This window comes from Colobus angolensis, unplaced genomic scaffold, assembly GCF_000951035.1.
Source record: "Colobus angolensis palliatus isolate OR3802 unplaced genomic scaffold, Cang.pa_1.0 Scaffold70, whole genome shotgun sequence".
Lineage (NCBI taxonomy): Eukaryota > Metazoa > Chordata > Mammalia > Primates > Cercopithecidae > Colobus > Colobus angolensis.
Window position 1 is genome coordinate 9,327,347 of NW_012120710.1, and position 16,208 is coordinate 9,343,554.

Here is a 16,208-nt window from a genome sequence, read left to right on the forward strand (position 1 = left end):
TAGATGCAGAAAAGGCCTTTGACAAAATTCAACAGCCCTTCATGCTAAAATCTCTCAATAAACTAGGTATTCATGGGATGTATCTCAAAATAATAAGAGCTATGTATGACAAACCCACAGCCAATATCATACTGAATGGGCAAAACCTGGAAGCATTCCCTTTGAAAACTGGCACAAGACAGGGATGCCCTCTTTCACCACTCCTATTCAACATAGTGTTCTGGCCAGGACAGAAGTTCTGGCCAGGGCAATCAGCAGGATAAAGAAATAAAGGGTATTCAATTAGGAAAAGAGGAAGTTAAGTTGTCCCTCCTTGCATATGACATGATTGTGTATTTAGAAAACCCCATCGTCTCAGCCCAGAACCTCCTTAAGCTGATAAGCAACTTCAGCAGTCTCAGGATACAAAATCAATGTGCAAAAATCACAAGCATTCCTATATGTTATGGAATTTTTGCTGGGGAGGAGGAAGTAGACAGGAAATAGTGACTTGAAAATTTATCCTTTGTCCCATATTCAAATTTTCATTTGGGTAACTTTTAACTGGACACATCCTTTGAGATACACAGCAGTGCTCATAGTTGGTTTTTTTCCCTCCCCTAAAAGTACTCTAAATTTGGTGAGGATTCTGGATTTTTAAAGAGGGTCTTCAGAGTGATTTTTGGTTGCAGAACTAGTGGAAAGTAGGAAGAGTATGCTTTAATACAGGTTCTAGGCCAAAGTCTGTGGTACCCAGTTCTTTCTGATGTATTATTAATTTTAATTAAAAAATCATTAAAACTTTTTTAATTATTAAAAAATAATCATCACAAATGTTTGGGAATTTGAGAATAGAGCTGGGTGTCTAGAATCAGAGAACTAATCTTGAGTTTGTATACAGCTTTTCATTTTCTTCTTGCAACCACAAAAGTTACCTTGTAGAACTATCATAGCCACTCCTCTGGTTCTTTTTTCTTTTTTTTTTTCTTCTTTTTTTTTTTTTTGAGACAGAGTGTCGTTTCATCACCCAGGCTGGAGTGCAGTGGGGTGATCTTGGCTCACTGCAACCTCTGCCTCCTGAGTTCAAGTGATTCTCCTGCCTCAGCCTCCCTAGTAGCTGAGGTTACAGGTGCCTGCCACCATGCCCGGCTAATGTTTGTATTTTTAGTAGAGACGGAGTGTTGCCACATTGGCCAGGCTGGTCTCGAGCTCCTGGCCTCAACTGATGTGCCCACCTCAGCCTCCCAAAGTGTTGGGATTATAGGCGTGAGCCACTGCTCCCGGCCAAGCCACCACGCCTGGCCTTTGGTTCTTAAATGTTAAGCAAGAAGTTACCTCTCAAGAAAGAAATGGTAATAGAGCAGAAGGTGTTATGAAGCTGTAAGTTCAGTAAATGAAACACATTTTTTAAAGTAACCCAAATAAGGAAGACAAAGACTTTTTAAAATTCTGTAGTATAGAAAATATTAACAGGTACAGAATTTCTCTTTAGGGCCCCAGTGGAGGGTCTGTTAATAGAGAGAGCATGCCACCTGTGTACGGCATCATAGAATAAGTTTGCAAGTTACCCCATGGTGCCTTTTTAAAGCTAGTCCTTGTTATTTTTAGAAGGTATTCAGGTTATGAAGTAAATTTAATACAGTTTTGTAAATAATACTATGGCTGCAATTTTTTATACATACCTGTGTTTTTAAATTATCATTTTACTTAGCTCTGTAAAATGCCAAGTAGGATAAATATACATAGTCATTTCTTTTCTTTTCTTTTCGAGATGGAGTTTTGCTCTTGTTGCCCAGGCTGGAGTGCAATGACGCAGTCTCGGCTCACTGCAACCTCCGCCTCCTGGGTTCAAGTGATTCTCTCTGCCTCCTGAGTAGCTGGGATTACAGGTGCCTGCCACCACGCCTAGCTAATTTTTTGTATTTTTAGTAGAGACAGGATTTCACGATGTTGGCCAAGCTGGTCTCGAACTCCTGACCTCAGGCGATCCAACCTGCCTCAGCCTCCCGAAGTGCTGGGATTACAAGTGTGAGCCACCGTGCCACATAGTAATTTCTTAGATAACACATTCATTTATTAAATTTATTTTACTTTATTTTGAAACATCACAGATATGCCTGGTTCTGAGTGATTTTAAAGTAAATTCATATTTTTCCTTGTCTCTAAGAGCATGATTTCCAGCCACAGTTTTTTAATATTCCAAGATACAATCTTACTTACAGCATAACTTCCAAACATAATTTTAATTTAAAGGAACATGTCATAGAATTAGGATTGGAAAGTCTTGGAATAGAAATCTCACATACAGTTCTTTGACATTAGAAATTGCCTCTGCTTTCCTATTTCCAGTGATGAGAGCCCTGGTTCTGGACCCACACTGCCTGTATTTCAGTTCTAGCTCTGTCTCTTAGGTGTGTACAGACTGACTCATCCTCCCCTGAGCCCTCAATTTTTTTAATCTGGAATGTGTGGTCAATGTTGGTACCTGTCTCAAGGGTTGTGGTGAAGACTGGATGTTCTAAATTATATTAAACTTTTAGCAGAATGCTTGGCACATGAGAAGTGCCCATTTAATGTAAGTTACTGTTAAGGAGAGGAGAATATGTTATTTAAGGACTAAAAATTTGTACAAAGAATAGTAACAGAAGGATAAAATTCCATAGTCATTGCTTAATTTTGTCAGAATTCAAGTTTTTAATTCACTGTGTACCCCTAAATCAAGGCGTTGAATGGCATATTGTGGTAAGATTTCATACAAAGAGAATCATTGATAAAATATTTCTTGCTTAGGCAGTGGCATGATCTTGGCTTACTGCAACCTCTGCCTTCCTGGCTTCAAGCTATCCTCTCACCTCAGCTTCCAGTTACCTGGGACTACAGACGTGTGCTACCACACCCGGCTAATTTTTGTATTTTTTGTAGAGACGGGGTTTCACCTTATTGCCCAGTCTAATTTCAAACTCCTTAGCTCAATTGATTTGCCTGCCTTGACCTCCCAAAGTGCTGGGATTACAGGTGTGGAGTTTAAGTGGAGTATATTGTATGTTTAAGTGAAGTATATTAAGTGGAGTTTAAGTGGAGTATATTGTAGTAGTATAATAGTTATTTTAGGTGCTTGTCTGAATTAATAAAAATGTTTTCTAAAAATTGAATATTAATTCCTTTGTTCTGAGAATGGATATAGAGTATGGATAATAAACTATAAATGAACTTGTCTTTGATCACCCCCTCTTCTTTTATTCTTAGTTATTGGTGGTAAGGAAATTTTCAGTTTCAGTTCTTTGTGAAAATAATTATAAATTCAGTTCTCTGATGCTCTAAATTTAGGAAGCTAGTGGTTGCTAGTGCGTTTGGCAGTTAGTGGTTATTAATTTTACATGTGATCTGTTGCAAAATGTTCAGCTTTTGTAGGTTTCTTCAGTTTTAATAAATATATGAATTTAACTTTGTGGGATTCTGTGAGCCATGCACACATTCATCGCTGTGTTTTAACTTGTGACACTTTTGCTTAACACAACCCAAAGGAAGAAACCATTAATTTTTTTTTTTTTTAATGGATGTGACTGTTTTTAAAGTAAAGGAAAATGTTTTGCTTCTGATGGTTTTTATACTTGGCAGATGTATTTGTATGATCCTTGTGTTTGAAGAAAAGAATTGTGCTTAATGTCTGTTTTCTGAATTTTAAAGGAAATGACTACATTGTACTTTTTCAGAACGATAAAGCTTTTCATCTCATCTGAGGTCACCTTTCTTTTTTTTTTTATTTTCAGATTTGGGATGATGAAATTGTTGTAGACTTTTATGTAGCTGTTCCAGAAATAATGCCTGAACTTAATCGATTAAAGAAGAAGCTGGGTAAAAGATTTCCAAAGGTTTCTCGAAGTAAGAGAATTCCTATTATTTCAATATCCTGTCGGCAACTTTCTTGTGAACTTTGCTTAGTTAGGAAACAAAATTGTTCATATATATGTAGAATAAATAGTATGTCCTGGTATTTGAGTTTGAGTTACGAGAACCTATGGGTTTGATTTTTTTTTTCCCTGCTTTGGCATTAATACTGGTAATCTAATATGATTTGAAAACCTAGTTACTTTATAATACCAGTTTTTAAAATTTAGATCAAAGTCTAGCTCCCAATTAGTGAAATGTATTATCCACTCAGTATATTATCATCATACTGTTTTATTGGCCTTCATCCCTGTTTATCAATATAATATGTATGCCCATTTATTTAAGGGTGTTAAACGTATGTATGAATATTGACCATATGCATGGCTCTGGAGGTAATTTCTCTTAAGAAGTTTTCTGCTTATGGATATTTTCTCCTTAAGAAATCGAATAAGAAAGTTAAGATCACTAAATAAGGAGCTATGTTATAAGGTGTGAGGTATTATATAATAAATTTAAGAAGTGCTAGGGGTGTTCAGTGGAGGTGGAGTTTACACATAGGTGGGGAATCAGGGAAGGCATCATAAAAGAGGTAACATTTAAACATAAATAAGGTAACAGTAATTGGATGAATTGATTGAGGAGAATATTATTTTAAGTAGAAGGAGTGAATTAATCATAAACACTAAGTCAGAAATCATAGGCCAGGTACAAGAAATATTAATTAGCTCTCTTTGACTATGGAGAATGGTACCCTTACATTGACATAGAAGAGAATAATGGGAAATGATGTTGGAAAGGTAGATTGATGCTGTATTGAGAAGAACTTTGAATGATGGGCTAATGAGCATGAATATCTGCATTCTGTATTCAGCAGGACTACCTTAGAAGTTTTTGAGATGGGAGTGACATAATCTGTTCTTTAGAGCTTTAATCTGGCAAGAGGTTTTAAGATAATTGAAATGAGAGACAGGGAAACCAGTTTGGGTGCAATGGCAAGAGACTAATAAGTGTAATGTTGAAGCTAAGCTCTTCATAATAAGACTGGAGTGAAGTGTGTGAACATCAAGGATATTAAGACTTAGCAATTAATTAGGAATGGACAAGTTGAGGGGGAGAAAAGGAAGAGTCAAGTGATACTGAGGTTTTTTAAGACTAGAGACTTCTCCTAATAAGTGCCGTCACTAATAGAAATGGAGTGCATTTGGGAGGAAAAACAAGTTCACTTACTGACACAGTTTGTTTTAGGTAGTGCTGGATGTCTGGTATATTATTATTTCAAATAAAAATATGTAGTGTAAACAGAACAAATGTTTTAAAATTGTGTTAGTAGGTTTGTCTCCAAATTTTAACTCTAGTTGAACTAAAAATATCCTGCTAAAATGTTTATATATCCTAGCCACTAACAACTTGTCTGAATTCTAGATCATGACCTGTAAATTAAATTCAAATGGACTTTCTAGTTCTTTTGTTGTGTTAGAGTTTTGTTTGATTATTTTTGATAGCATGCATTAAGTCATAAATATTTATTAGATTTTGAACTGGTGTCTGGCACTTTTTATTAGCGATTTCCCTTACCGCAGTATTTGTTATCATGGAATCCAGTTTATATTCTTTCTTAAGTAAGACCTAAAACTGAACATATTTTAAAAATTAAACCAAAATTACAGTTGAATTTGATGAAAATATTTCTCATAAATTTTTTGTGTTTAATTAAATTCAAGCTCAAATCAGAGCAAAACAAACAGTACTAAATATAGTCAAAACCAAAAATGAATACTAATATATTTGTATTCTAGATATCTAGCTCCTTGCTTTCCATGATGAACTGATTTTTAAGAGACATTAATTTTGTCACTTTTGCTACTTTATCCATTCTCTGTGTAACCCTTTTAACTTCTTTTTTTTTTTAGCCTTGAGGGTTTTTTGTTTTTTCTTCCCATAGTCATCTCAATATTTGGAACCTTTTTTAGTTTTCAAATAACTTATTTCTTTATTCCAAATAATAACTTTCCTCATAAAATGTCTATTAGTGAGCTTTACTTTATTTCTCCTTTCATAATGAATTACAACTTCGCATATCATGGTCAAGTACCTAAGTATGTTTTTCCCCTCCTATTTGCTTAGGCACCTTGAGAGAAGAGATGGACCTTTTCCCTTCTCTGACACCTTCTTTTCACCCCAACATGATCTGTTTAATGGCACTGGTAAAATATTTGTGTTCTTTAAACATGAAGACAAACGATCAACCTGTCAAAAATGTTAAACCGAATACGTGAGATGTGCATTAGAGCAAATGAAGCTTCTATTATGCATTTTCAAAGCCCATTCAGATTCTTGTTTAAGAACATTTGATTCCCCCTATATCCAACAAAAGTCTTCAGTGTGAAATAGAAATTACATTTTGAGCAAGTGGAGAAAATTAAAAAACAAGCTCCTGCAGCTGAGCTCATTAGTTTCCCATTTCCAGTTTTACTAATGGGAGTGGGCGTGTGTACATTTTGCAGCTTGCTTAATGCTGCAGTTTTATTCATTTTATTTTAATTGCTTACATAACTGTAGGCAAGTTCTTTATTTTTCAAATGCACATTTGGCTTGTTTTCTCAATATTTCTTTTTTGTTTTATTAAAAAAATTAAAACCTGTTTTTTAAAATTCCTTCTAAGAAATTTGGTTTTATTTTGCTTATCGTCTGGCTTCCTCCCCAATATAAGTACCCTCTGTAATTCTTTCATCTCTAATATAGATATGTTTTGTTAATTGAAACTTTTTTATTTCTATTCTTATTTATAAATTAGGATTTAGAAACCAAAAACGCTAGTGTGAAAAATATCTTTTTTTTTTTTTTGAGACAGAGTTTTCCTCTGTCGGCCAGGCTGGAGTGCAGGGGCGCAATCTTGGCTCACTGCAACCTCCGCCTCCTGGGTTCAAGTGATTCTGCCTCAACCTCCCAAGTAGCTGCGATTACAGGTACTTGCCACCATGCCCTGCTAATTTTTGTATTTTTAGTAGAGACATGTTGGCCAGGCTGGTCCTGAACTCCTGACCTCAGGTAATCTGCCTGCCTCAGCCTCCTAAAGTGCTTAGCCTCCCAAAGTGCTGGGATTACAGCGTGAGCCACCGTGCCCAGCCAAACAGAAGTCTTGACTTAACCTGTGATAGGTACTGTGGCATATATGGGAGCAGTTAAATTCTTTTATACTGTACTAAGTTATTGTCAGGTAAGAGAGAAAGGGACATGATTAGAAAATTAGAATTACACTAGTGTGGATTCCTCTTAACTTCTAACTCTTAGAATTGAACACTAGTGCTCCACTCGATGTCTTGTCCAAAGGATTTCCCAGCAAACTTGTCCAAAAGATATTCACATCTTCTGAGCAGGACACTGCTTTCTGTAAGGAAGTTGGTGTTATATCATACTTGAGACTCATGGATATTAAAGTTCTTGTAATGTGTAGTATTTTTAACTCTTAGAATAATATCTTGTACTTCTGGGTTTGTTTGCATTATTGGAACAATCAGAAGTTTTGGTTATATAAGGGAAAATACCAAAACAGAGAATTTTTGCAAGGTAATGAATTTGATTTTTTTCTAAATTTCTGCCCCTTCACATATTAGTTTAAAAACTATCTATGTATGAAAGACTCCATTAATAATTAGGTACTATTACAATTGTTATAGATGAATTATGGATCTATTGCAGCTGGTTCTGTTATGCTTTCCTTTGCTTCCTTTACTTCAGCCATGGTGGCCTCCTTGATCTTCCTCATACACACTTAGTGCTCTCCCTCCTCAGGTCTTTGGATTTACTGTTGCATGGGTCTGTAGTAGTACTGTTTGGTTACTTGCCTTACTCACTTTCTCATTTGAACATCATCTAAACAGAGAGACCTTGCATGACCATTCTATATAAAATATTACTCCCACTTCCTATTATCACTAAATGTCATTATTATGCTTTTGTATTCATTTTAGGACATATCACTCTCAGCATCTTTTTGTGTGTGTGTGATGTGTGTTCAGTTCCTCTCATTACAGCAAGGATGGTTTTGTTTTGTCCATTGCTACATTCCCATTGCCTAGAATATAGTACCTGGAAAATAGTATGTACTCTACAAATATTTGAATGAATGAATGAACGTTTAATACGGCACTCATTCAGTTGGTAGAAGATATAGGATTAAACTGTAATTTAAAAATGGAGTATACAATTTTTTTTTTTTTTAAGACAGAGTTTCACTCTGTCACCCAGGCTGGAGCACAGTAGTGCATTTTGGCTCACTGCAACTTCCCCCTCCTGGGTTCATACAATTCTCCTGCCTCAGCCTCCCGAGTTGCTGAGATTACAGGTGTGCGCCACCATGCCCAGGTAATTTTTTTGTATTTTTAGTGGAGACAGGGCTTCACCGTGTTGGCCAGGCTGGTCTCAAACTCCTGACCTCAAATGATCCACCTCCCTCAGCTTCCCAAAGTGCTGAGATTACATGTGTGAGCCACCACACCCAGCTTGGACTATATATACTTTATAGATTTTTTTATTAGAATAATAGTATTTATTATTCTATATTATTGTATATACTATATACAATAATAGTATATATGTAGTTAGTATCTACTAGGTGCCAAGCCTCGGGTGTGATAGCAGTGAACAAGACAAAGTTCTTGTGGTCATAGAACTAACAGTTTTGTTTTCTGCAGTAGAGAAACTGGTTTAACTTTTAACAGTTACTTATGCTCAGATTTTTTTTTGCTTTCTTTTTTTTTTTTTTTGAGACAGAACCTCACTGTGTCACCCAGGCTGGAGTGCAGAGGCACGATCTTGGCTCACTGCAACCTCTGCCTCCTGGATTCAAGTGATTCTCCTGCCTCAGCCACCAGAGTAGCTGGGACTACAGGCATGTACTGCCACACCTGGCTAATTTTTTTTTTTTTTTGTATTTTTAGTAGAGACGAGATTTTGCCATGTTGGCCAGGCTGGTCTTGAACTCATGAGCTCAAGTGTTCCACCTGCTGCGGTCTCCGAAAGTGCTGGGATTACAGGCATGAGCCACTGTGCCTGGCCACTTATGCTCAGATTTCTTTAAACAAACAGAAAGCAAATCACAACCCCCCCCCGCCCCCGCACCTTCATTTGATTCAACTATCCTTTCTAGCTGCAATCTTAGTTTTTTATGTTGTTTTATATTAAGTTTTTCAAATAATGGTCTTCAGAAATTGGCTTCATTTTCTTACTAAGCATTAGTATTCCTTACAGCTTTTTCTTCCATAATTTAGCTAAAATACTGCTCTCTCAATTATCACAGGTTTTTCTTTTGCCATATTCAAAGGTCTGTTCTTAGTTTTCTCAGTTTCTTGAAACTTCTTTCAGGAGGTAACGTATGCAGTCCTAACTCAGCTCTTTTCTAACTATTTCTTTTTTTTTTTTTTTTTTTTGAGACGGAGTCTCACTCTGTCGCCCAGGCTGAAGTATAGTGGCCGGATCTCAGCTCACTGCAAGCTCTGCCTCCCGGGTTTATGCCATTCTCCTGCCTCAGCCTCCCGAGTAGCTGGGACTACAGGCGCCCGCCACCTCGCCCGGCTAGATTTTTGTATTTTTTAGTAGAGACGGGGTTTCACCATGTTAGCCAGGATGGTCTCGATCTCCTGACCTCATGATCCGCCTGTCTTGGCCTCCCAAAGTGCTGGGATTACAGGCTTGAGCCACCGCGCCTGGCCTAACTATTTCTTAACTTTGTTTTCCTTGATTAAAAAAAAAGAAAAGAGAAGGTATATTAGGAGGAAATACTTGATTGTATACATAGGTTATGTTCATTATGGAAATTGAATAGAGAATTAAAGGAAAAGAAAGTGAAAGGAAGAAAGAAAATGAAGAAAGATAGAAGAACCTAAAAACACGGAGAAAAGTGAAAGTGGAGAAAGAGGAAGGCAGTTACAAAGCAGTAAAGGGTAGCAAAGCCCTAGAAATAGCAGTGATGATTTAACATTTGGCTGTATTGAAAAGCAGAGTAGAATAGCGGTTAGCATAGGTCTCTCTTTGTCTTGAGTTTGTCACTTACTGTGACCTTGAGCAAACTTTTTAACATTTTGTGCCTTTATTTATTCATCTACAAAATGAGTTTCATTATAACATGCATCCCATACTGTTTTTGTGATAATGTATGAAACACAAGCTGGGTACATAACATAGGATGTGTGGGCCATTATGATTATCATTATCATTAGCTCCCTATCATTCCTAAAGTAACTATTCATTCTCCACAATTACTTTAGAAGAAACTATTCTTTTTCATGTATTTATGTATCACCTTCATAACTTATTTGTTGAATAAGCAGATAATTATTGGCATGCCTACTTAGTACTGAGGATTGAAAAATAAAGTGAAAAGACATTTTCTGTCTTTAAGAAGATAAACACTGAGGGGAGAGAGATGAGAGCAAACTGCTGCACTAAAATGTAATAAGTTTATTGGTAGAAAATGTACAAAGTATGTAGAGGAATGAGGGACTGCTTTGTAGAATGAGATTATGTAAAGAAGATTGCAGTTGAGAGGTAAGCATGAATAGGCATTTGCTTTCCCTACATGAATCAGGCAGAGGAAATGGCCATTTTACATATACAAAAGTATGAGAGAGCCAGTTGTGTTCAGGAAATTATAAGCAGCTTTCTATCATTTGGTATATAAAATGTTATCTGATACTGGTGGTCAATGGGGTTAGACAGTGATAGACAGTGGGCCAGGTCACAGTGGGCTTTGTGTGCTATACCATGGAGATTAGATTTTATCCTCTTTGCAAATAGGAGCCATTGAAAACTTTAGCTCAGAAGAATGATGTAAGATTTGCTTATCAGAATGAGTATTGTGGGAACTGTATAAATGGCAGGGTAGCCATATGAGGATGGTGAAACTTTAAGAACAGAGACCAGTGAGGAGTTGATTGCAGTAATCCGGGTAAAAGACGAAGAAGGAAAGAGTCTGGTAGTGGCAGTGAAGACAGATGAGGAAGGATGTTGTTGGATATTACAAATTAGAATTAACAGGAGTTATTGATTAAATGTAGGGGGTAAGGGAGGGGGAGGAATCTAGAATGATTTCCTAATTTTGGTCTTGAGTAGCCTAGTAAATACTATTTTAAATATGAATGCACAGGAAGTAAAGCAGGTTTGGGTATGACAATAATACTACAAGTCAAAGGAGTCAAGGAGGTAGATAAGCTGGCGCAACTTTATTTTGTATTAACATGAAGCATTAACAGTATTAATATGAAGTAGGTTGTGGTAAGTATGCACATTGTACTCCCTAGAGCAAGTAAAACGTACTCACACAAATAAATATAGCTTAAAACTATAAATAGGGGAATAAAAATGATATGCCAAATTTTTTTTATTTAATAAGCCTGTAAAGGAGGAACAGAAGAACAAATAAGATGAAACAAATAGAAAACTTATATCAAAATAAAGACCTAAATTCAGCCATATAAATAGTTATGATAATTGGAAATGGACCATACACTCCAAAAGGCAGAGATTGTAAGATTTTTTTAAAAACCAACTATGTGCTGTCTACAAGAGACACATGTTATATTCAAACACACAAATAGGCTGAAAGTAAAATGGTGGATAAAGATATACCATAAAAACTGTAAGCATTAGAGAGTTGGATTCTATATCCAACTGATATCCCAGCTAGGATATAGATATCCTAGCTGATACCTATAAAATACCCAACAACAGCAAATGTTGTTTGGTGTTGAACATTCACCATGGTAGACTATTTGCTGAGTTATAAGGCAAGTCTTAATATATTAAGTCTTAAATTTATGAGTGTAAAAGAATTGAAGTTACATACATATGTGTTCTGATTGCAACTGAGTTAAATTAGAAATCAGTAACCATGAAAAATCTCCAAATACATTCAAATGAAAAAGCCCACTACTAAATAACTCATTGATCAAAGAAGAAATCAAAGACTGTCTTAAACTGAATGATATTGAAAACTCAACATGTCAGAACTTGTGGGATGCAGCTGAAGCAGTATTTAGAAGGAAATTTATAGTTTTAAAGGCTGACCTAGCTGGGCACAGTGGCATATGCCTGTCATTCCAGCCACTTGAGAGACTGAGATGGGAGGATCCTTTGTGGCTAAGAGTTCAGGGTAGCAGTGCATTATGATTGTACCTGTGCATAGCCACTACAGTCTAGCCAGGGCAACATAGTGAGACCCGCTTTCTAAAAAAAAAAAAGAAAAAAAACAAAAAAAGAAAACATTTTGGCAATAATAACTCTCAGAATACTAGAAATGTGAGTGAAATTCCTCAACTTGACACAGCACATCTATGAAAAAGCAACATTCTTAATGGTGAGATCATTGAGAAGGAGTGCTTTCTACCTAAGATCAGGAACAAGGCAAAGATCTCTGCTGTCAAAGCTTATGTTCAACATTGTACTGGAGGTCAGTGAAATAAAGGACATACATAAGGGAAAGGAAAAAATAAATCTTTTTTTATTCCCAGATAATACTAAGCTATTTTAGTAAGTGAATTCTAATTAGTGAATTTAACGAGGTTATAGGATACAAAGTCCATGCATGAAAATCAACGGTATTTCTATATGTAACCAACCTACAATCAAACTGAAATTTCTAAAACAGTTCCATTTACATGAGCATAAAGAAATAAAAATATTTAAGAGAAAATTTAACAGAAGCTGTGTAAGACCTTTCATAGAAAATGTAAATGTTGCTGAAAGTTAATAGAGGGATATACCATAGTGGTGGATTTGAAAGCATATTATTAAGATAAGCTTATTTTTTCTATAGATTGAATGTAATCCCAACCACACTCCCAGAAAACTTAAAAAAAACCCCGCATTTTCATGTTTAAATGGAAATACAGAGAACCTAGAATGGAAAAAATGATTTTAGGCTGGGCACAGTGGCACACTCACACCTGTAATCCCAGCACTTTGGGAGGCCGAGGCAGGAAGAATTCAAGACCAGCCTGGGCAAAATAGCAAGACCAAATCTCTATTTAAAAAAAAAAAAACAACAACTGGGTGTGGTGGCATGTGCCTGGAGTCCCAGCTACTTGGGAGGCCGAGGTGGGAGGACTGCTCGAGCCCAGGAGATTGAGGCTGCAGTGAGCTGAGATCATGCCACTGCAGTCCAACCTGTGACAAAGCAAGACTGTGTCTTAAAAAAAAAAAAATTGTCCGGGTGTGCTGGTTCACACCTGTAATCCCAGCAGTGTGGGAGGCTGAGGAAAGTGAATCACTTGAGGTTGGGAGTTTGAGACCAGCATGGCCAACATGGTGAAACCCCATCTCTACTAAAAATACCAAAATTAGCAGAATGTGGTGACACATGCTTGTAATTCCAGCTACTTGGGAGGTTGAGGCGGGAGAATCACTTGAACCCAGGAGGTGGCAGTTGCAGTGAGCTGGGTTTGCACCACTGCACTCTAGCCTGGGTGATGCAATAAGACTCTGTCTCAAAAAAAAAAAAAATTTAAAAGAGAAAATGATTTTTAAAAGGAAGAACACAGTTTGAGATGTAAGACTTTATCATAGAGCTACAGTAATCAAGACAGTGTGGTATGGTATAAAGGATAAATGAATATAGTTCAAACATTGAGGTTCAGAAATGAACCAAAACTTACATGGTCAACTGATTTTCAGCAAAGGTGTCAGGGTTATGTGGAAAAAGAATAATTTTTTCAATGAATTGTGCTGAAATAACCGGATAAGTCTTTCCTCACATCAAACACAGAAATTAACCCAAAATGAATCATAGACCTAAATGTAAAAGATAAAGTGATGAAATTCTAGAAGAAACTTTTCTAGGAGAAAATCTTCATGGTGTTGGATTAAGTAAATATTTCTTAGGACACAAAAAGCATGAGCTATAGAAGAAAAAATTACTAATTTGGACTTAATCAAAATTAAAAATTTTTGCTCATGGATGGATACCCCTAAGAAAATGAAAAGGCAAGTCATAGATTTGGGGGAAATACTTGCCACACATAGCTCTGACCAAGAACCTGTATCCATAATATATAAAGAACTCATAACTCAGTAAGACAGTCAACCTAAATTTTTAAAAAAGGGGCAAAAGAGTTGAGTAGGTATTGTAGAAAAGAACATATGTGGCCACGCGCAATGGCTCATGCCTGTAATCCCAACACTTTGGGAGGCTGAGGCAGGCGGATCACCTGAGGTCAGGAGTTCAAGACCACCCTGGCCAACATGGTGAAACCCTGTTTCTACTAAAAATACAAAAATTAGCTGGATGCAGTGGCGCACACCTGTAATCCCAGCTACTTGGGAAGCTGAGGCAGGAGAATTGCCTGAACCCGGGAGGCAGAGGTTGCAGGGAACTGAGATCACACCACTGTACTCCAGCCTGGGCGACAGAGTGAGACTCTATCTTGAAAACAAACAAAAAAAAGAATATATGTAATTGGCCATTAAACAGATGAAATAATACTAAACATTTTGGTCATTGGAGAAATGCAAATTAGACAAAGAAGAAAGAATATATAAGGTCAAAGGAAGGAATTTTTATTTGTGTTTTAGGATGGAACTACCTTAAAAACTAAAATCTACATCATCTTCAATCTGTCACCTTTTTTCTGGTTCCTTTTTTCTAACTATACAAATGTATATATTTTTTGATATTCCATCAGACCTTCACTTTAGCATGTTTTAATGCAGAACTATTTCTCTTTTCTTCTTGAGTCCAGTTCTTTCTCTCTTCATTACCATTACATCATCAATATGATATCAGGCTCTAAATTATGAAGTCCTTTGTTTGTTTATTCTTCCAGGAGACATTTGTCCTGTTTACTCCTTACTAATAATTTGTCTGCATCTTGGTAGAGATATCAAGTTGGTGGTTGGAAATCATAAGGGAGATTGTGGCTGGAGATAAAAATTTAGAAATTATCAGTGGTTAGATGGTATTTAAAGCCACGTGTTTGCACGAGATCAGTTAGGGAGGTGTGCATGGATAGGGTAAGAGAAGCAACATGACTGATCCCTCAGGTAGTTCAGGCAGGTAAGTGAGGGTGGGTGGCTCAGCCCTTAAAATGAGATGAAATAGCCAGTGAGAATCGTGTTTCAGAGGACAAGTCAAGATACTGTAGGAAGAGAACAGATTACACTGTGAACTGCTGCGAGTAGGTCAAGTCAGAGGAACACTGAGAAGTGACTACTGGATTTGCCAATGTGAAGGTTACTGAAGTAGGTATAAGAGAAAATAGAAGGAGAGGAAATAGAGATGGCTTTTTTTTGAGAACTTACATTAAGAGGAATGTTGGGTGGTAACTAGAAGGCAACATAGGAGACTTGTTTATTTTATTTTGAAAAGGAAGATTTTATAGCAAGGTTGTAAGCTAATGAAGATTGTCTAGGGAAGCAGGGAAAAATCGACAATGTAGAGGAAAGAAGGGAGGAGCAGTGTCCTTTTATGGGTGAGTAGAAGTAGGGGTGAGCACAGAAATGAAGAGGAATGGCCTTTGTTAGGGGCATAGACAGTTCACCCATAGTGACAGGAAGGCAGGCAGTGTGATGGGCTTAGATTTAGGTAAGTCACTAAATAATTCTTGAGCTTTTATTATGTACAAGGCACTGTTCTTATGAAAACAAACTTAAAAAATATATTTAAGTAAAGAAATTTAAATAGAGATATAGATGGTTTAACCAGGTATCTGTTTTTTGTGTACCACCATTAGCATCTTACTGTTTACTAGTATACAATTACATCATACTGTTTAGTACTCAGTTACATCAGACTGTGATATTGAAAAAACTTCGTATTTTTTAGTAATTATTCATTTGTATATCCATTATCTTCCCACTTAGACTGTAAATTGCCCATGGGTAGTTGCTTTCACTTATAGCTGTAGTGCTCCTGAGCCAAATGAACAACTACTGAGATAATCCTAGGAGTAATGTATGCTGAGGGTATGCTGTGCTGTCTCTGTAATGAGTTCTTCACATTGACTCATCTATGGAAGACTTGCTTGAGCATGGTGGGAGTGGTGTCTCTTCAGTGGCACAGTCTTCATTCTAGATCTTACCCTTTAAATAATTCACATTTTTCTGTGCATAGAATTAAATTTTCAAGTTAAGTTATGGTATAGTGGAATATACTGTATTTTTGTTTATTAAATTTGTGTTAAAATGTTCATAACCAAATCTTAGGAGTGTAATAGTTTATTTTATAGTCTCCTGTATGATCCTTTGAAAATTCTTTTTTTTTTTTTTTGAGACAGAGTCTCGCTCTGTCGCCCAGGCTGGAGTGCAGTAGCCAGATCTCAGCTCACTGCAAGCTCTGCCTCCCAGGT

At 36.6% G+C, this 16,208-nt stretch overlaps 1 protein-coding gene across 1 annotated transcript in view; it reads left to right on the top strand.

Annotated features, from left to right (window-relative positions):
* The window catches only part of MRPL1 (mitochondrial ribosomal protein L1), a 103,167-nt gene that overhangs the window by 31,998 nt on the left and 54,961 nt on the right, over positions 1-16,208 (top strand). The window contains exons 5-6 of the mRNA XM_011927246.1: positions 2,702-2,721; positions 3,750-3,861. Of these exons, the coding sequence (XP_011782636.1) occupies positions 2,702-2,721; positions 3,750-3,861 (132 nt within the window). The remainder of the gene's footprint in view (positions 1-2,701; positions 2,722-3,749; positions 3,862-16,208) is intronic.